We start from the raw sequence: 23,812 nt of genomic DNA on the forward strand, positions 1-23,812 counted from the left end.
CCAATTTCAGACTGAGGACTGAACACCTGCGACACTCATAAGCAACTACTCTGAGGTCCTAAAGGAAACTACACACACCCCAGGGGCTTACCAAAAGCTTCAGTTCAGGACCCCTCACACAGAAACTTCACCTGCCTCGCCATGTCTAACTGGCAGAAGTGACAACATATACAGACCAGCTTGCTGGACATATGCTCCAGGAAGCTGGGAGGACACCGATGGCCATCTGAATCCCAGGAGCAAGAAGCAATTACCATGGCTATCCAAAGGTGGAACCATTGGCTGCCTTACCTGTGGGTACCAACTTGGCTGACCTCTCAAGGTGCCCCCCAGCCCTGGGATTCTACAGTTACATTAAGCCAGCTGAGGCCATGTCTGCTGCAAGGAAATAGGAAGTCCTTTGACATAGAAGGCTCAAGCACAGAAAGCAAGGATTTCATCAGCAGCATCTTAGAGTCACCTTGTCTTAGTCATCAAAGTGCTGAATCACAGGGCTCCTCTCTACCTCTGCTGCATGATTAATAAGCAAAGCCTTGCTTGTTTTGGTCTAGCATGCTAGACCTTTTACAAAGTTAGTTCCCTACTACCATATTTGATTTTTTACCCTTTTACTGCTGCGAACAATAATTTTCCTAGAGGCTTATTCTGTACTGTGGCCAGGAAAACAGCGCAGAAAAACTTGCGTCACTGGGCCCAGAGAGGCATGCCCCATATGACAGGACGCGTGGATCACGAGCCTTCTAAGAAACAAGAGGAAGGAAGTCATTCATAAAGGAGGGAGATGCTGAATGGCAACTCTGGTTTCCTCTGGCAAGTCCCCCAACTACAGGAATGTGGTTCTTTCTTACTCCACAGAGAGGGACAGATTTCTCTTTAAGACCTAACTGCCAGAAGCCGCTCCCTAGCTTTCTTCTAGAGTCAGGACAAAGCAAGGAAGTGGCTAATTTGAACCCTGCATTCTCCATACCAGGTAATAATGCAGGCCTGGCTACACACCTCCTGAGATCTGACCTCCAGACACATAAGCCTAGATACCTACAAGACTTCCGAGAGCAGGAGAGAGACGCCCAGAAATCAGGGTGCCGCCAATGCTTACAAAAAACAGTTGCAAGCCTTGCCTCGTTTCTGATGCTGGAAGGTTCATGTTTAATGGATGTTTGGAGATGTTTTAAAATCTGCTTATATCAAGTTTAAATCAAAGCCTTTATTAAACATTCCTCCTTCAAACAGCCTGCATTTAAGCCTATACCCCTCCCACACTGGGGAACTGCCAGGGCCGCACGAGTATCATTTACACCTGACTGGGGTCAGATCCCATCAGGCCACACAACACGGCAAAGCCACGCCAAGACACCCGACACTGGGCAGATGCCACAGTTCTGTGCCCCACTCAGCATCTAGGCAAAAGGCTGGCAGCACTGGCTCAGGAAAAGAGTTCCAGCACAGAAGAGAAGCAGAAGTCTGAGCCTGCTGGTTCCAGACCCAGCCATGCTGAGCCAAATGACCAGCTCTCGGGTGAGGCTCACACCTGTGCCTTTTCTTCTCTCCTCCAAAGAAAAGGGTGAGAAGTGGAGGAGGCAATTTTCAGTTGTGTGTGGGTTGGATTTAAGGCTTTGGCTGTGGTCTGTTGATATATTAAAATACTGTCTGGGAACGCCATCTCCTAAGCTCCCCATTAGAACAAATGTATTTTCAAAAATGAAAATACTGAGCAAAGAGGCTGAGGCCAAATGCTGACGCAGGGCCCAGTGGCAGGGCCTGGCCTCAGGTCAGAATGGTATCGTCCACCTGCTCTGCTGAGTCAGCCTGGCTGGCCAGTTTCTTCAGGGACCTTCGGTTGCACTCGTTTAGCACCTCCAAGCTGGCCCCATCCAGGATCTTGCAGAGGGACTGTGGGGAAGATGGAAATGAGGAGACGTAGTCAGAAAATACTGCTTCAAATTTCTTCCATCAAAGGCAAAACAAATGTTGACCTCAACTAGAACCACCAAGGTAGAATCTGACAAAATAAGGGACTCAGATGGGTCCAAGGAAAGCCAAGAAAACCACTCTTTGTGCTTATCATGTGAGGAGGTATAGTGGTGGTTGGCGTTTTCAGGGCTTTAAAGGTCACCTAGGGGTCGGGGACTGAGTATACAGGGTCTGGGCTTCACTGGGCAGCCTACAAGGATCTTAAAAGTGTGGGTGCCACGTGAGATTTTATTTAAAGAAAGGGCCTTGGCATTACAATTAGCATGTATGTGGGGGGATATGGGGAGGGCTGTACAACACAGAGAAGACAGGTGGTGATTATACAGCATCTTGCTATGCTGATGGACAGTGACTGTAGTGGGGTGTGGGGGGACTTGGTGAGGGGGGAGCCTGGTAAACATAGTGTTCTTTGTGTAATTGTAGATTAATGATAGCAAAAATAAAAATAAATTAAAATAAATTAAAAAAAAGAAAGGGGCTTGGTGCTGAAAGACATCTGCACGCCACAGGCACAGAAGAACGTGTTCTCAGGCGCTAGCCCAGGCTGCCCCTTGACACTCAGCACGCCGGGTATCGAGAGCGAGAAGAGCATGAAGCTTAAATGCTGTCGTGCGGAAGGCGACCTGCATGACGTATGCCCACAGTTTGCCTTGGGAGACACGCCAGTCCTGGGCTCCCACCTGAAACATCTCTTCACCCTGCCTCATCTTGAGGAGGTTGACAATCGCCTGCTCGCTGTAGGCCCTTACAACAGTGTTTTTATCCTTAGTATTGTCAAGAAGAGCCTTCAGGATGGGCTTGATGGCCTGGGGGTCCAGAGGAGGCAGCGGGTCCTTGTTTGCCCACCATATCATCTTCTCAGCCACCAGCCTGACGTCACTGGATGGGTTCTGCAGACACTACAAAGGGGAACACAGGCTTTTAGTCAGGTACATCCAGTCTGTCTCTCAAAGAAGCCCACATTTCCACCTGGACACTCTCTCTCATCATGAAAACTGACCCCACTGCTCCCTTCTGGTGCCTTCTCTCCCTGATAGGGTGTGACTCGGCCATCTCCCTTTCCCCCCTCATCTCGTGCCACTCTCCCCTCTGCTCACTACTCTTGCCCACATGGGGCTTTCACTTCCTCAACCACACCATGCTCCTTCCTGCCTCGCGCCTCTGCACCGGCCGGCACCACTGCCTGCAGCAAGCTGGCCCCAGAGCCTCACGTGGTTGGTCCCTTTCTCACCCTTGGGTCTCAGCTCAAATGTCAGCCATCAGCCTTCAGAGCTCTCCCCTATCAACACTATCTAAATTAGGGCCCTCCCCACAGGCTTTTCGTGTATCTCTCACTCCAGAGACTGTGCGGGCCCTATTCACAACCACACTTTCAGGGTCCAGCCCAGCCGGATGCACCATGGCTCCTTAGGAAAGAAAAGCTATTGACTGGCTGCGTACAGCACGGTGCTGCCACACAGGTCCGACCCAGCCAGGGCCCTGGAAGCTCCCAGCAGGGCTCTGGACCCTCTGGAACCTCAGCAGCACTAACGTCTCCTGAGAGCTGGTTCGAAAGGCACAGTCTCAGGCTCGGCCCCATCTCTGAAAATGCAGGTTCTAGTTCTAACTTGGGTGCACAATTGTATTTGAGAAGTATGTTTCATCACGTACGTGGTAGGCCTCACTGCCTGGCTCCCCTGCTTTCCTCACAGGCACCACAATAACCATACTTCTAAGTGCCATGCCAGCTAAAGGAAGGCAGGGAAGGGAAGCTTAAGATTTGAACCCAGGTCTGTCCAAAATTTTACAAAATCAAGGTGCCTAGAAAGAATACCCAAAAAATAGTGGATCTTAACTTGATTTGGGGTCACAGGTCTCTTTGAGAACCTGACAAGAAGTTGGGTACAGAGAAAACTGCACACAGACCCAGTCTGTGTTCCCTCCCCAAGGGGTCAAAGTGTCCCACAGGCCAGCAGTGGGGAACTCCCAGAACACAGCCAGTCTGCCGGCCCACTACCAGGGTGCTTTGGCCCTAGGTCCTTCTCACAAGCCACTCACCTTAATGAACAGGCTGGAGAGTTTGGCTGGCAACTGCCCTCCTCCTGTCTCAATGTGGTGCTTCATCAGGAAGCCCATGCCCCGGATCCCGCTCACCGCGATGGGGATCTGTGGGGAGAGGAGTACGCTAGACAGGACGGCACCTTCCTCCCCCAGAGAGGTGGGGCTGGGCACAGTCCCATCCCTAGGAATCTGGGGAACCCTGGCTCTTCACCTCCAGCCCACCCCCCACTACTTCACATCAAGACTCCCCAAAAGGCTGTCCTGGCTGTGAGGCAGACAAAGTCTGATCACTGGTTCCAGCAACAACCTAGAAAAACCTCTGGATGCTCCCACAGAACTCCTCACTGCTTAAATGTTAAAACTGGGGCCCAGGGCGATCAAGCACCAGTCTGAGGGTACAGCAAATTAGTGGCAAAGGTGAACTTCAGACTCAGGCCCCTTAGTAGGCAGTGGATGGACAGTGCCACACTGTATCAGCAAGTGTATGGCAGTGGAACTTGGGCTGGGGGGTGGGGAGGGCTGGTCAGGCTGCCCTGAAGCCTTACCCTGTCTGCCGTGGCATTGCTGAGGATCATGTCCTGCACCTCACTGCTGCATCTGCCTGCACAGAGTCTGCTGGGAGTCACATTCACAGCCACGGAGAGTGCCATGCTCCGCCCATGCCGAACCATCCAGTCAATGCCGGATACATCCGCTGGGTGGAAGGCCACAAATGAGGCCAACCCGCATGTTATGTGTGTGCCCACCACCATGCAGCCCCTGGGACCACTCCTCCTCCCACAAGACTAGTGTGCCACCTCAGGCCTGGTGTCCACACTGTACGTGGACCTCCCTGCGCACTGTGACATGCTAAGGAGAGCTCTCACACACTGCTTCTGACTTGTAGCTGTGTTCTTGAAGCAGAGACACTCAGGATTACAGGACCACTGGAAGCTCCTTTTGCTTTAACAACTGGATTCCCAAGAAGAGGGAGTCTGAGGGCAAAGGGACACAGGCGCCCGCGGTGCTCCCCCAGGGCTGAGTGGCCCCACAGGGACAGTCCCCAGGGTACAGAGGAGCCCTACCCAGCAGGCACTGTTGAAGAACAGTGCTGAGCTCCTCTTCAGTCAGAAAGGCACACAGCTCCCCCAGACAGCCGGCCGCAGAGATGCGCGTGTTGTCCTAATGGAGCAGACGGGAGTGAAAGCTGGGGGCAACCCACACGGCCCGCTGCCGGGCAACCAGGACCAGAGACGGGCAGGACGGAGGGCTGGGAGGAAGGCGGAACAGAGCAACTGGGCCTCTAGGTCCCCTCCTACTCCAGGCAGTGTGCTCCCCGACCCAACAGGGCTGCCCTTCACTGTGAGCTACTGGGTGCAGGATGAAAAACTACATGCCTAGCACTTCACTTAATTATAGAAGAAAGAGTCCAGTGTGTGCACATGATAATCATCAAGCCAACAGCAGTAATAACCACATTTACATAGCACCTTTCTTCTCAGAAAGCCTCCATGCTTTACATTGAGAATCTCAGCTACCATCAACAGCCCTGCGAGGCAGGGCAGACACAGAGGGAAAGTTCTGCCATGGGCACTGGGAAGCCAGCTACACAGCCACTCTGCGACCCCTTCTCCCCACAAATCTGGTGACATTTTGTATCCAGAGCTACTCCCTCTATCACTCCACTGTGATCAGAGCACTCTGGGGCTCTGAGCTCCAAGTAGAAGCCCCAGTGTCAAACAAGGTTATAGCTATGCTCTCTCTGACACCCATTCTCTCCACCTGGATCTATTTTAAATGCCATTGTGGTAAAATGCAAACTAGCTTAACTATTAACTTTCGCTTGCACTGGGCGTGATGGCCTGTAAAAACCCTGACAGACTGTGACCAAAAGAAGAGAGTCTCCCATCTGTGCCCCCAGAGAAGGCCAGGCTTTAGTTGGAGAGCAGGCGGCTGGGCCATAGGCTTAAGAAGCCGTGTTAAGTGCAGCAGCAATGGTGAGCCCGGCGCATGGGCATACAACGAAGTGTAAAACCATGCTAGCTCAAAGGCCTCTCTCCAGAGATCAGCCCCACAAATATGAAATCAGGCCACACAACAGAGGGCTGCTTGTCAAAGGCGAAAGAAAAAATTGTTAGCCACAGGCTTAACTCCCTACTGGACCCACCACAGCACTGGGCAGCCAATGGGTGCTTACCAAATGCTGCCTGGCAAGTGATGAAGGGCTACCATGATGGCAGTGGGCCAGAACAGAACTGCAGTCACAGGGCTCAGATTCTGCCTTTGACACTGCTGCTCCCTACGGGGCGGCCCCAGGCACGTCCCACCCTGGCATACAGCGCTAAGCCCTCCCACCTGGACAGACACCAGCCACTAAGTTTCTTGAGCCCTGCTTTATTCACCTCTGGGCTAGGTCCTTCTCTCAGCAAATGCTTTCTGGCCCCATAAATGAATCTCTTCATTTTGCAAAGGGGGAAATGAGGGGCAGAGGGAGAATGAGAACGTGACTTGTTAAAGATCAGAGAGCAAATTATTAAGAGATCTGGAGCTTTAAAAACCTTACTTTCCTTATCTCTAAAACAGAATAATCAGTATCAGTGCTACCTGCCTTGTCTCGCTCACAACCAAACCACATCCCTAAGCAAGGAATGACTACTACTACTGACTGCTGGCAGCAGTACCAATTTCGCTTAACACAAAGGAGACACACCAACGAAAGAAAAGAGAAGGGAAACCCATCCAGCCCACCAGACCACCATCCACCTGCAGCTGTACCTCGTCATGTCCCAGCATGCTCAGCAGCAGCGAGACAATGTTTTTCCGGATGACAGCGTCCACTTTGGCCCCTGCTCCCTGGATCACAAACCTCAGGGCCTGCAGCATGGTGTCCCTATACAACCAATGAAGCCAACTTAAAATCTGGCTCTCCTTCGCCACTGCTCCTGCCCACACAAGCCTGGGGCAGCTTCTGCACTCGCGACCACAGCGCTCCCCTGCCAGCACCTCACCTGACACCGGGGTCCTCCATGACCCGGATTCCATTAAGCAGTTCTGTGAAGAGAGGATCCACCTTGATGTGGATAGAAATGAGCTTCCCCAGCGCATCAGCAGCCTTCAAACGCACCCCCCGGTTGGAGTCCTGCAGGGCTTTGGTGAAAGTGGTCTGCAGCTGAGGCAGGAAGGGCTTCAGGGCAATCCCAACCTGTGTGAGAAATCCACACCCCAGAGCACAGCTGAGGTGGAGTCCAGGCACAGGAGCCAACAATCACAGGCCGCCACAGGCTGCCCCAGCACACACAGGCCAGGAGAGCCCAGCACAGAAGGTTCCGCTCAGCCTCCTCTTCTAGTTCCGCCCCCTCCCAGCACTGTGGAGAGGACAATGATCACCGCCACCACTGAGGGAGCCATCAGCCTGGCTTCATGGAGACATGGACAGGTGACTTGAAACCCCCACTTCTGAATACATTAAAAAGTGGCAGGCAGCTGTGAACACAACTGAGGAGCTGCTCCAGCACCCAGACAGGGCAATAGGCCAGGTGTGTAAAGGCAGGCACTGTCCACCAAGCAACTGATGCATGGCTGATCACCCAACAATCCTATGAAACCAGTGACCTCAGAAAGTCAGCCCTGTGCATGTGTGCCACCCTCTCATTAATGAGCCAGCCTACACTGACTGTAGAGAGAAAAACAAGTATCCTTGCGATAAAGCACAGGTGGGCCCAAGACTGAAGATTTACTGAAGCTGAATGGAAAAATGGAGGTAGTTGTTTGGAGGTCTGGAAATACTGGGGCCAGGGCCCTGCAGGCTGCTGGGAGGGACACCACAGAGGGAAACCAGTGATTCTGAGGTGGGACCATCTGCCCATGGGTGACATCTGACTCAAGGCCTGAGGGACATAGTCTGTGAGGGAAAGGCTTCTCTTGCAGAGTTACAGAAACACCACAGAAAAGAGCAGCACAGAACACAAGGGGAAGATACCTAATTTAAAAAAAAGGCTCCATTTTCTACAGAATGAGGCTGACGCTCACAAGCCCATGTTTTAGCTAGAAAGTCGCTACCCACACCTTTCTTCCAAAAGGGAAAAAAAGCTACAAAACTTTAAACTTGTTTTTGTTTCCAAACCTCTTAAGAATACAATTTTATTTTTTTTTTTACGAATCTTGGTTTGTTTGTACTTTTTTAAACCTAAAGGGCTTAATTATTGCTCCATAAAACATCAGAAATAGTCAATATGTTGGATCTTTGCTTCTTACCCTTTTGGCAAAAACTGAGGTTATTTCAGCTGCTCTCAGACTTCCTTTTCATTCTCTCGTCAGGGTTTTACATCTCTCTTTATGAAGTAGCAATAAAGAATGGAAGGGTACTTAAACAATGTTTTAATTGTACTTAGGTGGCCCTGGATTTTTTCCCTTTGAACCAGTACTTCTTCAAAAGAAGAGCAACGTGTCTTAGTACTTGGGATGTGTCAGGCAGTGTTCCTGCTGTCACCTCATGGAGGCCCACGTTTCGCAGCAGGCAGTACTAGCGCTCCAAATCACAGCTGAGGGAGCAGGCTCAGGGTCATCCAGCCTTCCCAAGGTCATTCTAGCCAGGCAGCCAAGTGGTGGACCTGGAATTGACCACTGTGTAGCATGAGTCTAGAGTGCAAGGTCTTACCTCTCTCTGCTATTTCTCCACAATAAGCTATCACTCTGCTGCCACACGACACCATGTGCCAGTCTCCTGCAGACAGACCTGTTCTCTAAGTTTCAAAGAGACCAGAGAATGAATTCGTCAGTCACTCACCTTGGCCAGCAGGAGGCTGAGTGTCTCAAGCAGAGCTGCTTTCACATTCCAGCTGAACCGGTCCCCCAGGATGCGAATCAGAGGGCCAGTGATGCTGACCACGGAGGGTCTCAGGGCGTCAGCTGATGTCAGGCGGATCACCAAACCTAAAGCTTTGGCGGCTTCCTCTTTCTGTTCTGGGCTGCCAGTCAGGACTCCCTCCCGCAGCACTGGAAGGATGGAGGTTACGCCCTGACAAAAGAACCACACTAGAGAGTCAGATCTCAAAGGCCCTGGGCCTGAGTGTCTCCTACCCAAAGCAAGGCACTCCTGTCAGCCAGTCTCTGTGCAACTCCAAGAGAGACACTGATTCAGGCAGCCAGGGTCACAGCCTGGCTGAGGAACAGTCTTGACTTGACAGTGACAAGATGACAAGAGCTCCAACAAGCCTACCTCGCAGAGGTACACATACTGCTGCCACCTCTGACTCACTTACTCTGGCTGAGGCAGCTTCCACAGCTTAAATCAAAGACTGCATGGACCCTGTCCCCATATGACCACCTCAAGGAAGAAACACACTGTCTGTGAAGGGGCTGAACAGCACCCAGGACACGAAGTCAACTCCAGCCATCCTACCACAGACCAGGGACTGAGGGTTAAGGTGGAGAAAGGCCATGCCCACAGTACCTGCACCACAAGGCCCTGGCTTACCTTCCTCGGAAGGCAGAACCCTGGCACATGCTCGCCTTTGCTCTCATTCCCTATGAGCCGGATTTCTTTATGCAGTTCTTCAATTAGTGCCAGCTGGTTGCCAGCATCCAGCTTCTGTGGGAAGCCAGGAACAAGCAGAAAAGATGTCACAGTTCTAAGCACAGCCCTCTCAAGACTGCTTCAAAATGATACAGCAGGGAGGGGTGTGGGTGGGGGTATAAACAAGACTGACCATGGCCTGGTAAACAGTGAAGCTGGGTGACAGGTACACAAGGGGTTAATTTCAGAGTCTAGTCTTTCAAGTGTCTGGAATTGTCTGTAATCAGAAGCTAGCTGTGGGGTCAGCAGACCCCTCACCTTGGTGATAGCATTCAGGGCATCCCAGCTCTCCTCCAGAACCACAGGGCTGCAGTCGTTTAAGAGGCGGATGAGGCCTGAGACCAAGCTCCGCAGGTGGCTGGTGTAGTCGGCCTTCGAGCGGGAACAGTAGATGTTGAGGATGATGGCAGCAGCCTGCCTCATGCCCACCTCAGGGCTACGGGTGGCTTCCAACAGGTCTTCGATGATGATCCGGTGCCCAGTGTCATCCTCTACTGAGAGGATCACAGCCTGACAGTTGGCCATCTCCTGAAACCACAGGGGACACCTGGGCTGAGCGCAGCTCCTCCAGGGTGGGGTGGCCCAAACTGCTGGTGGGGGTGATCATGACGCTCACCAGCTGCTCGTCCGGAGTCCCGAGCTTCTCCTTCAGGGCCAACATGACTGCCGGGAGGATCACTCCAAGATGACGGGTCAGGGCATCGCCTGCCACAGACGAAAGGAAAGCCAGCACCCGGGTATTGACAGGTGGAGTGGTCAGCTGTAGAAAGAACAGCAGGTCAGTGAATGCTGCCCCTTGCTGGGTGCTCTCCTAGGCTCTGAGGTCCCACCCCGCCACCATTCAGGGCATCCAGCACTAGCCTTTCCCAATATCTGAGTTCAGAACTGGTCTTCACAGCAGGCCCAGGAACAGTGAGGTGGCTGTGGGTCTGGGCCAGAGTAGGGTCACCATGTGTTGGGATTTACCTTGGGCACGAGGTAGGGCAGCACCACTCGACTCTTGATGGCCATCACCTGCTTCAGACCATCCAAGGCGAACTCTGACACCTCCTCATCATCCTGCAGACAGGCATTAGGGACAATACTAAGGAGCTGGCTCCTGTCCCACCTCTGCTGTCTGCATCAGTCACCACCAATTTCATTCTCCACTCTCCCCCATCCGTGCACCCCCACTGACCGACTGTCAGAGAAGCACAGAACCAAATCTGATCCTGCCATTCCCACCCCGAAGGCCCACACTGTGGCTGCCTTGGCAGAATACCCCCTGCGTTTTACTTCTACAAAGACAGTAAAAGCCAAACTGGTAGGTGTGAGGCAGAGCTGCTCACCAGCTGCTTCAGTAAAAACGGGAGGATGTCCTCCAGAGCCTGGTGGCCAATGGTGGAGTGCAGCTGCTCGAAGGTCTTGGCCGCTGCCTCTCTGACCTCCTCCAGTGGATCACACAAAGCCTTCCTCGCCGTGGGCACAAGGGACTCAGAGAAATACAGCACCTGCAACAGTGCACAGGCACTTTACCTGATGTGACAATGCAAGGAAGGGGTGGAAGCAAGCAAGGGAGAATGGCCGAGGACCTCTGGCCCAACCAGGCCACTGCTACTCCCTCGGCTTGGCTTCTAACTGAGCTGCTCTCCATGAAAATGTGCAGGAAAAAGCAGAGAGAATACGCAATCTACACCTGAGGATGCTCTGCCCAGACTTAATAGACACTCGCCATCTCCCGCAGGGACTCCTAACTCCTGCCCATGGCGAGGCTTGTGTCACATGGCCTCCTCTCCCCCAACTCTTTCTTTTGCTTATCCTCATGGGAATATTTCAGTCTCAGCTCAAATACTTGCTCTTCTATTATATAAAGTCTTTGGGAACACAGCGGGGCCAAGGACAGCTCTGTTCCCTCTGGAACCAATCCCACCAGCGCAAGGGTCACCCAAATCTAAGGACTGGCTTTATGTCGGCTTCACAACCCACAAGGTCTCAGCCTTTGAGGGACTCAGTAACTATCCAATGAATCACAACTCTACCTGGTGAAAAATGTGCACTCTTTGCCAAAAGCAAATATAAAACCCCAAATGTAATACATATACCAATACACATAGGAGAAGGATCCAGTAAATCAGACCACGATGCTCAGGCTAAGCAACTGGCAACACAGTCCCATGTCTGACTGGCCAGCCACATCAATGCTTTGGTGCTTTCATCCTCATCGAGAACCCTATACACACTCACCCAACCCCCAGGGATGTCCTGAGGATTGGTTACCTGAGAAAGTCAGGTCAGTTAAGCATTCAATGCTGCTATGAATGATACTATGGAACAATATATGTATGTTACATAAGGAATAATATCCTTGAATAACACTATGGAAACAGTATTACTGCAGGAAACAACCTGTTTGCATCTACTCCACTCCTCAGATGAGCACACACCCCTCCTGCCCCCTCTGCCCTCCCCCACTCACATGTGCGTGCCCTCCCTTCCTTACTAAGGGGACAGCACATCCTAACTGAACTGACAGTATCATCAAAGGGGTTAATGTGGAGCACCCTCAGGAGCGGTGGAGCTGCAATTTCCAAAGGCCACTCAAGGCCTCTAAGTTGCTTAGTATTTATCCTGAAAGCAAAGAAAACCTGAAGAGGGAAACTCCAGGCTGCATAAGGCCCTGCCAGCAGCGCCCTGCACAGTGACACTCGCCTGTTGTTGCAGGCAAGATGCAGCGTCCCTGCTGGCGCGGCTTCTCCTGAGACCTCCCCCATCTCTGAGTCAGGTCACCTGTAAGTGCAGGGCTTGTGCGGCCCTTGGAAGATACTTACAGCATCCCGACTGGTGGACTTCATGATCTCGCTCAGCCCGATGCACACTCCCTGCCTCTCGTCACTCTTCTGAGACCTCAGCCCTTCCTCAAGAATGGGGATGATCTCGGGTAGGATTTTCTCCCCTAACTTCCGGACAAGATCTCCCAATGTCCTCGCTGCAATCTGTCAGCAGAGATCAAGCCAGGACATCAACTCCCTGTGAACCCCAGGACACCCAGAGACCAGCTCCAGAATGAGGGCCCTGGAACCTCCTGGATTTTATCTATGGCACTGACTTAACTTCCCCAAGTGCTCTTGGCCCTGAAGATCCCCCAAGGAGGCTTGCAAAACATTACAACATGAAATTACTTTGTTGTGCCACACACACCTATAGAACCTAAAGCAAGAGCTGGCAACTTATACATGAACATGAAATTCATCACACACTGCCTGCTCAAGGGCCAATCTCCCTGGATGGAAAACTACAGCCTAAAGTCACTTAACTCTGTACTCCTGCCCAGGGGAGCTGAACCAACGCTTTAAAGGGGAAAAAAACCTCTCTCCTCTGGGGCCTCATGCAAGCCCTTCTTTAGAGCCAAATAAATACACAGTTTGCTGGCCAGGGATGGGGGTTGGGAGTCGGCCAAAAGGGACTGGCAGAAGTGCTCATCAGCCCAGCCTGGGTCCCTCCTCCCAACCACCGAACACAGCCTGCCCCAGGCCGGCATCAGCCTTATCTCACACTATGCTTGCTCTTCCCCACTTTCTCACTCTAGACTCACCAGCCTCTGCTCAGCCTCCACTGTTGGCCACGTTCCCACCCACCACAGGGCTTTTACACATCCCATCTTTTTATCTAAAGCACTATTCCCTTGGTTGGAACAGACTTTCATCCCCACTTCACCTGGTTAGTGCTTACTCATCTATTCTCTTCCAGCATCATTTCCTCCAAGAAGCCTTCCCTGACCCCTTAGCTAGGTCATGCCCCTGTTATAATTATCTGCAGCACCATGTAGCCCTTGCCATAGCTGCATTCACTCCATGTGGTTATTTAATATCGACCTCCTCTACAGACTATAGCTCCACAGGGACAATAAATGAGGCTGCCTTGCTTCTCCATTATATCCCCAGGTCTTAAGGGTCAGCACACAGTATATACTTCATTAAGTATTTGCTGTGTGAAATTCAATAAAAGGAAATCTCATTTAAAATGGAGTCAGGAGGCCAAAAGGAGGAGCTCTCACACCCTACCACTTGTCGGCAGTTGTGGCACATCACCAAGACACATATTTTGCATACCCTGCATTCCCAACAGGAAGATGATTACCTTACTACCCAGCAGAACGACAGAAGATTGTGTCCTGGCCTGGCAACAACCCAGCCAATGAGAAGCCACTACACTTGGAACTCCCAGTTTACTCCAATGAACTTTTTGTTTATACAGCCCTCCTTCCCACTTTGCTCTATAAAAAAGCATTTCTCTCCTTTGTTCTCTGGACTTCCCTATGGATTTTGTCATAGCTTGCATGCCCCAAATTATAAGTCTTTGCTATTCCCAAATAAACCCATTTTGCTGATAAAATAACTAGCTATTTCATTTTTAAGATTAATAGATGAATGACCAAGTAAATATATTGTCCCCTATTAGATAAGAGACGCTAGGCACTCTCCCAGTCTCTGCAGACCCAGTTTTCTATTTCTAGCCTCTGAAAGGAGGCATCTGGGGCTGCTGGTTAGAAAACAGTCCAGGAAACTCACAGTTCTCTTATCTGCACATGTGCTGGCCAGGAAGCCCAGCAGTAGCCCAAAGAGAGTGGGCAGGATCTCACGTAAGGTTCGTGGGGTATTGGAGACCACAATCTTCCAGACATGCAGGGACGCTTGCCGTACCACCAGCTGGGTGTCCGAGCGGCCCATGTATAGCCCTGCCAACACCCGATTCCGCCGATCTACCCCCAGGGCAGTGATGATGGCCTGCAGCAGTGGAAAGGAACAGTGAACACAGGGTGGGGAAGCCCCACAGCATGGGGGGCAGGGAGAATGCTGACGATCACCAGGGGCGGAAATCAACTCGGGGCACGCACCTTGTTGGACTGGGCAGTCCCAAAGTTATCATCTTCAGATGCAGTTTCTGTGGTCATCTTCCCAGTGACTCCTGAGATGTGGAACAGGAGATCCCCAAGGAGCTGCACGGAGCTGAACCTGAGAAGGATGCCAAGAGGAGAGTCCCACAGCCACAAGGGGCCGTCTCAGGGTACAACCAAGAACTGGGCAGAAAAGGGACTGGAAGGAAATGCACCCAAAATGTTCATGGTGGCTATCATGGGATGGGAAAAGTTACACAGACAATTTTTATTTCTTCACACTTTCCCACATATTTTCTTCGTAAGTTTTCCACTAGTAAACATATATTACTTTAATAATAGAAAAGAATAAACATTTTTTACGTGAAAATTTCTATAATGAAAGTTATTAAAAAGAGAGACAGAGAGTACAGAGGGAAGCACTGACAGGAAGCCAGGAATACAGATCATCAGAACTGGAGACATAAGGTAAGGCCTAGAAGGATAAACTATTTTTCCTCAAATTAAATTAGGTTTCTTATTTTTTAATGATTATAAAAATAGGTCATATTCAAACTGAAACTTAATAAAGGAAAATATAAAGAAAAGTGTGTGAACAATCACATAAACTCTCATCACCCAGGCAACCATGAGGACACTATGGTGACACTATACATGGGCACATGCACCCTCTCATACGATGTGCAAAGTGGGCCCACACCCCATGTGCTGGGCCATAGCTGGCACTCTTTCATCAGCGAGGGGGAGGAGCTTTCTTTGTCAGCTAATACTGTTCTCTTATACCATTCTTTGTAATCACTGAGCAAAAACTCACAGTATGGCTATGTTACAACTTTTCTTAAACTAACCTCCAGTTTTTTTAATGAGAAACTACTGCAACAAACGTCCTTCTCTACACAACCTTAGGCACTTGCCCAAATCTGTCCTTGGAATCAATTCCTAGAAGGAGAATTTCCAGATTAAAAAGTATTCATGTTTAAAATTTTAAGACAAACTGAAGGACAGAATAAAGAAAACTTGTGAAGAGAATCAGAATGACATTTCCTGTTACAGGAAACTGGAGAGGTACAAAATGGGAAGAGTATGGAGAACAGTGAGAGTTCTTGGCAATATCCTGCTCATTGTTTCTCAGTCAGAGTTCCCAATACGAAGCCGGGGCTGCGGGGTCTTTGCACCCGAGTTCTTACCTTATTCTCCAGAGGTCATCAAAGAGGCCTTGCTCCAGCTGAGGCAGCAGCAGGGCGATGGCTGTCTCGGCATACATGGAAATGACCCGCTGGCCCGCACGCAAGGCGGTATCACGCACAAACTCGTTCTCATCAGCAAGAGCCTGGGTACAGAGGTGGAGTCAGCTAGGGCTGCCTCCCCTTGGGCACCCAGACCCAAAAGGAATTAGAACTCCCTGAAGAGCAGGATGGGGCCTTTTGCCACCTATTCCCAATTGGCAGGGAACCCTGGCGCTCCAGGAGGACCCATGCATACTGGCTCCTTAGTACGCTCCCCTCCACATGGTCAATGGTGCCTACTTTGAGGATACAGGGGATGATGGGCCCCACGTAAGGAGTGAACTTGTCCCCGAAGGTGATGGGCAGGTAGTTAAACATCATGATATAGCCATCTCGGACATGGGGCGCAATATCCATTTTGCTGGCTGTGGCCACAATTTCTGGCATCAGCTTCTCCAACTTCTCTACCCCCAAGCCAGCCATGACCTCAGCCAACCCTGCAACAAAAGCACAGAATGAACCCACTGGATCTGAAGGCGACTGAAGGGTATTCCTAGGCTAGCCCCAGGGTCTGCCCTGGTCTCACCTTGTGCAGCGCCTGAGCGATCCACAGAGCTCTGCTCATAAGTCAGTGTCTCCATCAACCACGGCAGCAAATCCTCAAAGCATGACTCCCCCATGCCCTTCACCATGGCCCCAAGTGCCTTTGCAGACACTGTCCGCACCTGTCCGCAAGCAGGAATGGTGATGTAAAGCAGCTCAAAACTAGGTGACCATGCAGGAACAGGGAGGAGCCCCTAGGGTCTCCTTCCCATTACCAGATGCATGCAACAGCAGTTTATGGGGAATTCACAGGGAACAATTTTCTGAGGACTAGGCTAAAATACTGAGGAGCTCCTGCCTGCCTCTCCTCCCAGACTCACCTCAGGTACAGGGTCCAAAAGAGAGGCTTTCAGGCCAGGTGTCACACTTGGCAGGTAAGGAGCCAAGTCCTGCAACAACACAAGAGGCAACTCAGGTGGAGGCCCGATTCCTGCTTCCTCCAGAATCCATTCTGCTGTGGCCCCTGACCTCACCGTGCTGCTGACCGGAAGCGCTCAGCAGGGGTGCTCCCGGAATGGGCAGGGAGAGCAACTGGCAAAGACTTCCCCCTTTCACTGGCTCCTTGAAGGCGACTGCTTGGGGAAACCTACGAGGGACCCAAGGCCCATCCTCAGCAGGTCAGTGAGCCACCAGCTACAGTTCAACGCTCTGCCTCTGCCCACCCTTCTCTTGGGACCAAGGCCTATTACTTCCGGCACTTTCCTTTCAGAATTGCCTTACCATCTTCCCTTTCTTCACCTTAAAAGGTTTGTGTCTCAATACAGCATTCAGCTTTAGGGAACAGGTTTAAATATAGAAAAAGCCGTATGTTCACAGCAACATCATTTAAAATAGCAAAAAGCCTTGGACACTATATTATCAAGACAGAATTATATAACTTATCATACATAAACTTGTAGAGATGTTATATAACTATTAAAAATCAGTTTTATAAATAACATAACTTGGAAATAAGTTTACGCTCAGGTACATATTTTTTTAATGTGAAACAATCCATTAACAGTAGTTGTTTTAGTGTTGGGGAGACTATGGATAAAATTTTATGGTTTTCTGATTTTCCAATTTCCCAAATTGTCTAGGATTGACAAACTTTCCCACTTTATCTCTTGCGCCCATTGCCTCAGCAAGCAGAGCTGTAGTAGATAGTATGATTACACATGCAGGCCCTTGGAAGCAAGAAACAAAGTAAATCTCCCAAACTAAGCACATTTCCTCTGAGGCTTATAGACAAATGCTATGACAACAAAACACTGCAAGCAGTCAAAGCAGCAGCCACTTTGCCAAAACTCCTGAAAGGTCTGAAGTGAGGCTGGACCTTTCCTTCCCCCCATCTGTAAAAGGGGCCCCACAGGAATGCTCCTGCACCCCTCAGGGGACTGAGCTAATGAGGACGTGAGCCACTGTGCCCTGCAAAATGCCCAGAGAGCCCAGATTTCCACCCTCCACCCCTAAATGGTCCATTTCTCTTCCCAGACATAATCAGAGACCAAAAGCCCACAGGCCTCCTGTGTTTACTGAGGGCAGGGCTTCTATACCCTAAACCAGCATCTACTCGTCTGTCCTGCCCCGGCCCCTGCTGGGCTGCTACCTTCTGATCTGTCAGGGAGTACATGTTGCCAATAATCTGGGCTGCCATCTTCCGAGTGTCTGTGGAACGGTCCTGGAAGGCTCTCTGGACAATGGGCATGATGAGGGCCAGGGATGGGGCATCAATGAAGTGGACAAACTTGGTGTCCAGCAGGGTCTGCAAGCACTTCTGGGTCTTCCTGGAGGGGTCTGTCAGGGCATCCAGCAGGACTGGAGCGATGGCTGTACATCCAAACAAGAGAGAATCTGGTTTGTAGGAGTCTATGGTGTGGCAAAGCCACTAAACCCCTAGAATTAGAGGGGATGAGAAAAGATGGGAGTCCGGGGCCACCCCTCTCTAGAGCCCCTCAAGTTTGCCAGCTGAGAAAGCCAGCCTGTCTGCAAAGCACAATCCTTGCTTCACTGAGAGGAAGCAGTGTGGTGTGGCAGCCATCACCCCGCCGCACTGTGACCTGGTGTGACACCTGTGGGCTGGCTTCAGTGGGCACTGGGCTGCAGTCATGGGCTAAGCTGCCATAGGACAGCTACTCAGCATGATGTAGGCCTTATTCTGGAAGCAGCAACCTAAAATGGTTTTGTGAAAACTGTTCTGAGACACCAAAGGTCCCTGGACTAGTGGTGAGAGTGAAGCACACAATGCTCAGAGCAGCCAAGCCCAGATAAAATGAGCTCTCAAATTCAGCACCGTCAGCCTAGTGGAAAGAATTCAAAGAGGAGTACCTGACTTATCTTTTCCACAAACCCAGGGAATCCAACCACTGTAGAGACCCCAAACTGGTCAATAATTTTTAAAAAATAACCCTATTTAAAAATAGTTCTCCAAAGAAGATATGCAAATGGCCAATAGCACATGAAAAGACGTTCAACATCATCAGTCATTAGGAAAATGCAAATCAAAACCAATGAGATGCCACTTCACACCCACTAGGATGGCTGTAACCAAAAAGAGACAATAACAGTGTGAGCCACGTAGAACTCCACACATGGCTGCTGGTGTCAAATGGTACAGTCACTTTGAAAAACAGTCTAGCATTTTCTCAATTAGGTACACAATTACCATATGATCCAGCAATCCCATTTCTAGGTACCTAACCAAGAGAACTGAAAACATGTCCACAGAAAAATCCTTGTACACAAATATTCATAGCAACATTATTCATAATAGCCAAAAGTGGAAAGAACCCAAATGTCCATCACAGATGAATGGATAAACAAAATGTGGTTACATGTACAATGGAATGTAATTGAGCCATAAAAAGGAATGAAGTAATGACACATGCTACAGTGTGCATGCACCATGAAAATGTGCCAAGTGCAAGAAGCCAATGGGCCGCACAGTGTATGATCCCATTTTTATGACATGTCCAGAACAGGCAGCTCCATAGAGACAGAAAACAGATTAGCAGTTGTCAGGTGCTAGTGATAAGGGAGGAAATGAAGAGTAACTGCTAATGGGTGTGGGGTTTCTTCTGGGGATGATGAAAAAGGGCACTGGGCTGCAGTCATGGGCTGAGCTGCCATAGGACAGCTACTCAGCATGATGTAGGCCTTATTCTGGAAGCAGCAACCTAAAATGGTTTTGTGATGAAATGGGCACTGGGCTGCAGTCATGGGCTGAGCTGCCCTGGAACTAGACAGTGGTGATGCTTACAAAATTTTTTGAATGTAGTAAAAATCAGGGAATTTACATTTTCAAAAGTAATTTTTATATTACGCCAATTAGCTCAATAATAAAAAAAAAAAAAAGAAAAAAAGACCCAGGCTGGATTCCCAAAATGAAGGCATTTTTACTCATTTTGTAAAGATGAGACTGTTCTGGGCCTTAGCAAACCCCAAGGCAGTTGGACATTGTAAAAAAAAAAACAACAAAATCCAAGTATATTTATTTACCCCTTAAAGAACAAAAGCAAACAAAACCAACACGTCGTTTGCTGAATGAAAAGAATTCTGGTAATACCCTGGCTGAACTACACTCAGTGAACACTGAGGCTCCATGCTGAAGCATAAAATTGAACAACTGACAGGCTCATCCAAGTGGTTGGCTGGGTTTGTTTCTAGAAATCAAGACGTTCTCATCACTCAAGAAAGACCCCATCCTAAGGAGAACAGTGATGGGGCCTAACCCTCCCTCACGTTCCCCCCTAGCACAGGCCTCCCAGGAGAGAAAACAGAGATCCCAAAGGACCGAACACTGGGTGACGCCAGTGATGCCAATGCATCCAGAGCCTGTCATTCAACTCTGCTGACCCCAGGGGCTCAGCTTAGTCCACAGGGCACTCTCACAGTCAAGCTGCTTCTGAGCCAATGACTCAGTTTCCCTGCCTCAGTGATGACTGCTCCAAACCAGTGTGAAAACAGATCGTTTCCAAACTACTCTCCACTCATTATTCTAGGAAAAGGGCTTCCCAGAATTTACAGGCTATTTCAATGAGAACATATCTGTCCTCAGAGGGCAAAGACCTCTTGCTGAACTGATGCACATTCCCCAAAGTGCCCAAGGGTAGGAGGAGCCAGGGCCCTTGCCCTCATGGGAGAGGCGTACCCAGGATCTCCGGGTTCCTGATGACGGAGCCAATCTGCCTGAGCGCCTGTTGTCCGGCCTTCTGCACTTTGACGTGGGAATCGGTGAGCACCTCCGTAAGCTTGGGCACGATGTTGGGCAGGCAGGAAGACAGCTGCTTGGGGGCACAGTATGCCATTGCCCCGAGCAGCTCCACTGACCCTGCGGACGGCAGACACACACCCAGCGTGGAGTCACTGAGCACAGGCTGTGAGTCACGTGGGTAGGCTGTCAGGGCAAGGGGCAACCAGCCTGCTCCTCTGCAGACTGTGCTCAAGCAGCTGCCAAGACAGAGGGGCTGGCTCCGGCAGAGCGAGCAAAATGCCTCTGAGGCCTGCTGAGCCATGGGATACTGGGTAAGAGGCAAGGCGGTGTGAGGGAAAGAGGTGAGACCAAGACAGGGGAGCTTTGGCTTAGCCCTGGCAATGGTCCAAAGGCTCGTTTACTGCATTTCTCTGACCTTAGTTTCCTCATTTGTGGTTTCTGATTTGATTTGTGATTTCTCAAGCTGTAGAGAGAAGCCTGAGGGACTAAAGGGCAGGCCAAGTGGGAGGGCCCTAAACCTCGACCCTGCCCAAACCAGAACAGCTCTGTTTGTGTCTGTTTTCCCTATTAGGGTTCCAGGTAAGATTACATTTTCTCCAAGAGGCTAAAGGGGAGGGGTGGTGGCAAGGGGTGGCTTTAGTCATAGAAGTACCCACAGACGACTTAAACTCACCAGCTTTGGTCCTCCAGGACTCCTCCTCCAGGGCCGCCAATAAGGAGGGGAGCACCAGCTTCACCCCGTGAGCACTCAGGTTGCTCATCACAGCCTTGGCACAATCATCTGCAGCCTCAAGGGAGGAGAAAAGACATTCAGGGCCTCCTTATCCAAGCAAGGGTCAAGGCCTGATGCTGGACACAGGGCTCCCCAAGTAACCAACAGCTACTGGGGTCTATGGTGTCAGACCCTGTGCCCAGGCTGACAGACACAGCTGAGAAGGAGAGTTTCTTGTCTCTTCAGCACTTCACTGGGAACCAGAGTCCATGCCCACACCGGTGCCCAAGGTGCAGGCAGAAGGGGCTTTAGTGGCGTGACCTCACCCAGTGCCGGCTCAGCTGCCAGAAGGTCGCACGAGCAGCCTCAGGACTTACCTCACGCACGTACTGGTTCCCATCCCCGAAGCACAGCAGCAGGTGGGGCAGCACGTGAACCACGTAGGGCTCAAAGAGCTTCCCCAGCATGGTACAGAGCATCTCAAAGGCAAAGAGGGCACCTAGGGTAGAAGGAAGTGCAGCTGGGGCCAGGACGTCCTCAGGGGCAGCCCCAGGAGAAGCTTCCTGCCACCCCTTCACCCTCGGGAACACTCAAGCCAGCTGTGGGACTGAAGTGGCCACCAAAAAGGAAGCACCACCCTCTGCCTCCCCCAGAGCAGGGGTGTGGCTGGACAGAAAGGGACCAGCCAGGGGAATGTCTGTCACTTCTTGACACTAACAGCTAGAAAGGTAAAATCTCTCTCAGCTAAGGGTGCGGCTGAGTTAGGAATAAGAAAGTCCAGGCCACATCAGTGAGGACCAGACGGAACGGGTCCCACACAGCTGCCCCCTCCGCATACACGCCAACACCAGCCCTTCAATGGGAAAGGAAAGGCTGGATTCTTTCTTCTGGCAGTTGTGGAGACATGGGGGACAGCCTTCCCATGCTGGGCATCCCCAAGCTCAGAGGCACGCACCCTCTCGCCGGCGGAAGTTCTTCTTATCCTGGATGGCATCAGTCAGCGCTGCCATCATTTCCTGCTGCTTTAGTGACAGGATGCCCAGGCCCTTCACCAGGCCTGCCAGTCCATAGGCAGCCCCTTTGCGCTCTGCGTACTTGTCTGACTCCAGCAGCTGCTGCATTAGCCTCTGGATCATTCCTCCTGCATCCTCCTTGATGGCCGGCACAAGGGGTGGCAAGCAGCTGGCCACAGATTCCTGGACCTATGAGAGGCCTGCCTCATCAGTGCCACAGCCCAACCACAGCCAGTTCCTGGTGGCTGACACAATCCTAGGAAGCACCTCACCACTAGATGTCCCCAAGTCCCATCTCAGCCCCTGCCTGTCAAACACAGGGCAGCAGAGAAGCTCATGGTGACCCAGGCTCCTACAGGGAGCATGTTACATTTGTTACAGGTGAAAGCATCAGTCCATATGATGCTAGTTTTGGTCTAAACAGAGAACCTAGGCCTGGGCAGGTAGTTGAAAACTCAAGCACTAACCCCACCCACAAAGAAAGATCAAGGGAGAAGTGCACTACTATGCTCCTTAAAAATGGCCCACAGTCTCAGTTCCCAAACTTGTCAAAGTCACAATGAAATCATCCGGGCCTCACAGGGCTGGACCCAGCTGAGTGGCACCAACAGTCACGGCCCATCCTACCTCCTAGCCTCAGCTCATTACACCCAAGCAGAGGGCATCAAAGCATCATGCTGCCAGGGGCCCAGGCAAGACCCTTCGCAGGTAGTTTCCTGACAACTTACTTGACTAGAATTTTGTAAATCTGCATCTGATAAGGACATTCTGGGTGGTGCAAAATGTAAGTCACAGAAAATATATGTATGTATGATATTTTTCAAGAGAAAACAAGTCCTTGCACTGCAGCTTGAAGGTGCATTAAAGGCCCTGAAACGTGCACATAGACTCAGGGAAAGCTCAACAACAGAGAGCACCAGATTTTTTTTCTTTTTATTCCCAGTGCTGGGTTTATACTAAGTGCAAAAAAAGACTGTTAGTAGATATGTAGAAAAAAAGAAAATATCTGGGTCTATAAGAACAAAGCAACTTCCTCTCCAAGGGTGTTCTTGCCTATAAACCAGCTGTCCCGAGAAGACTGAGCAGGAGAGAGGACTCACAGAGAACTGGGCCTTCTGGACCCAGATGGGCCATAGCCTCCCACCCATCTACAGTTGGGTCCCAAATCCCCAAGTGGCTTGTGGGCCAGGGGCTAGTACCTGCTGGGAAGGGGTGGAGAGGGCAGCGATGAGCTTGGCGACAATGGGCTTCACTTTGGGGTCACTCTTGTCCAGGTGCTTGGCCAGGGAGCCCATCAGGACCACTACACTCTGCCGCACAGCATCGTAGCTGGCATCGTTGGGTGCGTTCTTCAGGAACTCCTCAAACACCGGCAGAAGCGAATTAACATTCTCCTAGAAAGCCAAGCCCATCCAGGGGCTCACATCAGCCCCACAGGCTGCATCTGGGGACGATGGTCTCTGCCCTGAAGACCAAGTCTGGCTCTGGAACAGGCATCCCCATCAGCCAGACCTCAGTTATCTGGCAGGAATGCAGACTTTCAAGAATTTAACCTTCACGGGGTCTTGTAGGCTCAAAAGAAATACAACTAGTATTTTCTCTGAGGGCCAGAGCCATGCCAGGATTTT

The 23,812-nt window shown here is 50.8% G+C and overlaps 1 protein-coding gene across 2 annotated transcripts in view; it reads right to left on the reverse strand.

Annotated features, from left to right (window-relative positions):
- Positions 1-1,118: 1,118 nt before the first annotated feature.
- GCN1 (GCN1 activator of EIF2AK4) overlaps positions 1,119-23,812 on the reverse strand; it is a 52,740-nt gene continuing 30,046 nt past the window's right edge. For both annotated transcript variants that reach the window (XM_017661225.3, XM_017661224.3), the window contains exons 33-58: positions 23,384-23,578; positions 22,127-22,373; positions 21,549-21,670; positions 21,133-21,247; positions 20,397-20,576; positions 17,856-18,076; positions 16,588-16,656; positions 16,251-16,389; positions 15,965-16,161; positions 15,626-15,768; positions 14,439-14,556; positions 14,113-14,328; positions 12,373-12,537; positions 10,894-11,055; positions 10,532-10,624; positions 10,182-10,325; positions 9,824-10,093; positions 9,467-9,580; positions 8,777-9,007; positions 6,999-7,192; positions 6,766-6,880; positions 5,076-5,172; positions 4,557-4,705; positions 4,009-4,116; positions 2,652-2,870; positions 1,119-1,890 (exon numbers count right to left, since the gene is read on the reverse strand). In XM_017661225.3, the coding sequence (XP_017516714.3) occupies positions 1,765-1,890; positions 2,652-2,870; positions 4,009-4,116; positions 4,557-4,705; positions 5,076-5,172; positions 6,766-6,880; positions 6,999-7,192; positions 8,777-9,007; positions 9,467-9,580; positions 9,824-10,093; positions 10,182-10,325; positions 10,532-10,624; positions 10,894-11,055; positions 12,373-12,537; positions 14,113-14,328; positions 14,439-14,556; positions 15,626-15,768; positions 15,965-16,161; positions 16,251-16,389; positions 16,588-16,656; positions 17,856-18,076; positions 20,397-20,576; positions 21,133-21,247; positions 21,549-21,670; positions 22,127-22,373; positions 23,384-23,578 (4,149 nt within the window). In that variant the 3' untranslated portion in view covers positions 1,119-1,764. The remainder of the gene's footprint in view (positions 1,891-2,651; positions 2,871-4,008; positions 4,117-4,556; positions 4,706-5,075; positions 5,173-6,765; positions 6,881-6,998; positions 7,193-8,776; positions 9,008-9,466; positions 9,581-9,823; positions 10,094-10,181; positions 10,326-10,531; positions 10,625-10,893; positions 11,056-12,372; positions 12,538-14,112; positions 14,329-14,438; positions 14,557-15,625; positions 15,769-15,964; positions 16,162-16,250; positions 16,390-16,587; positions 16,657-17,855; positions 18,077-20,396; positions 20,577-21,132; positions 21,248-21,548; positions 21,671-22,126; positions 22,374-23,383; positions 23,579-23,812) is intronic.

The sequence above is a fragment of the Manis javanica genome, chromosome 15, assembly GCF_040802235.1.
Source record: "Manis javanica isolate MJ-LG chromosome 15, MJ_LKY, whole genome shotgun sequence".
Taxonomy (NCBI): domain Eukaryota; kingdom Metazoa; phylum Chordata; class Mammalia; order Pholidota; family Manidae; genus Manis; species Manis javanica.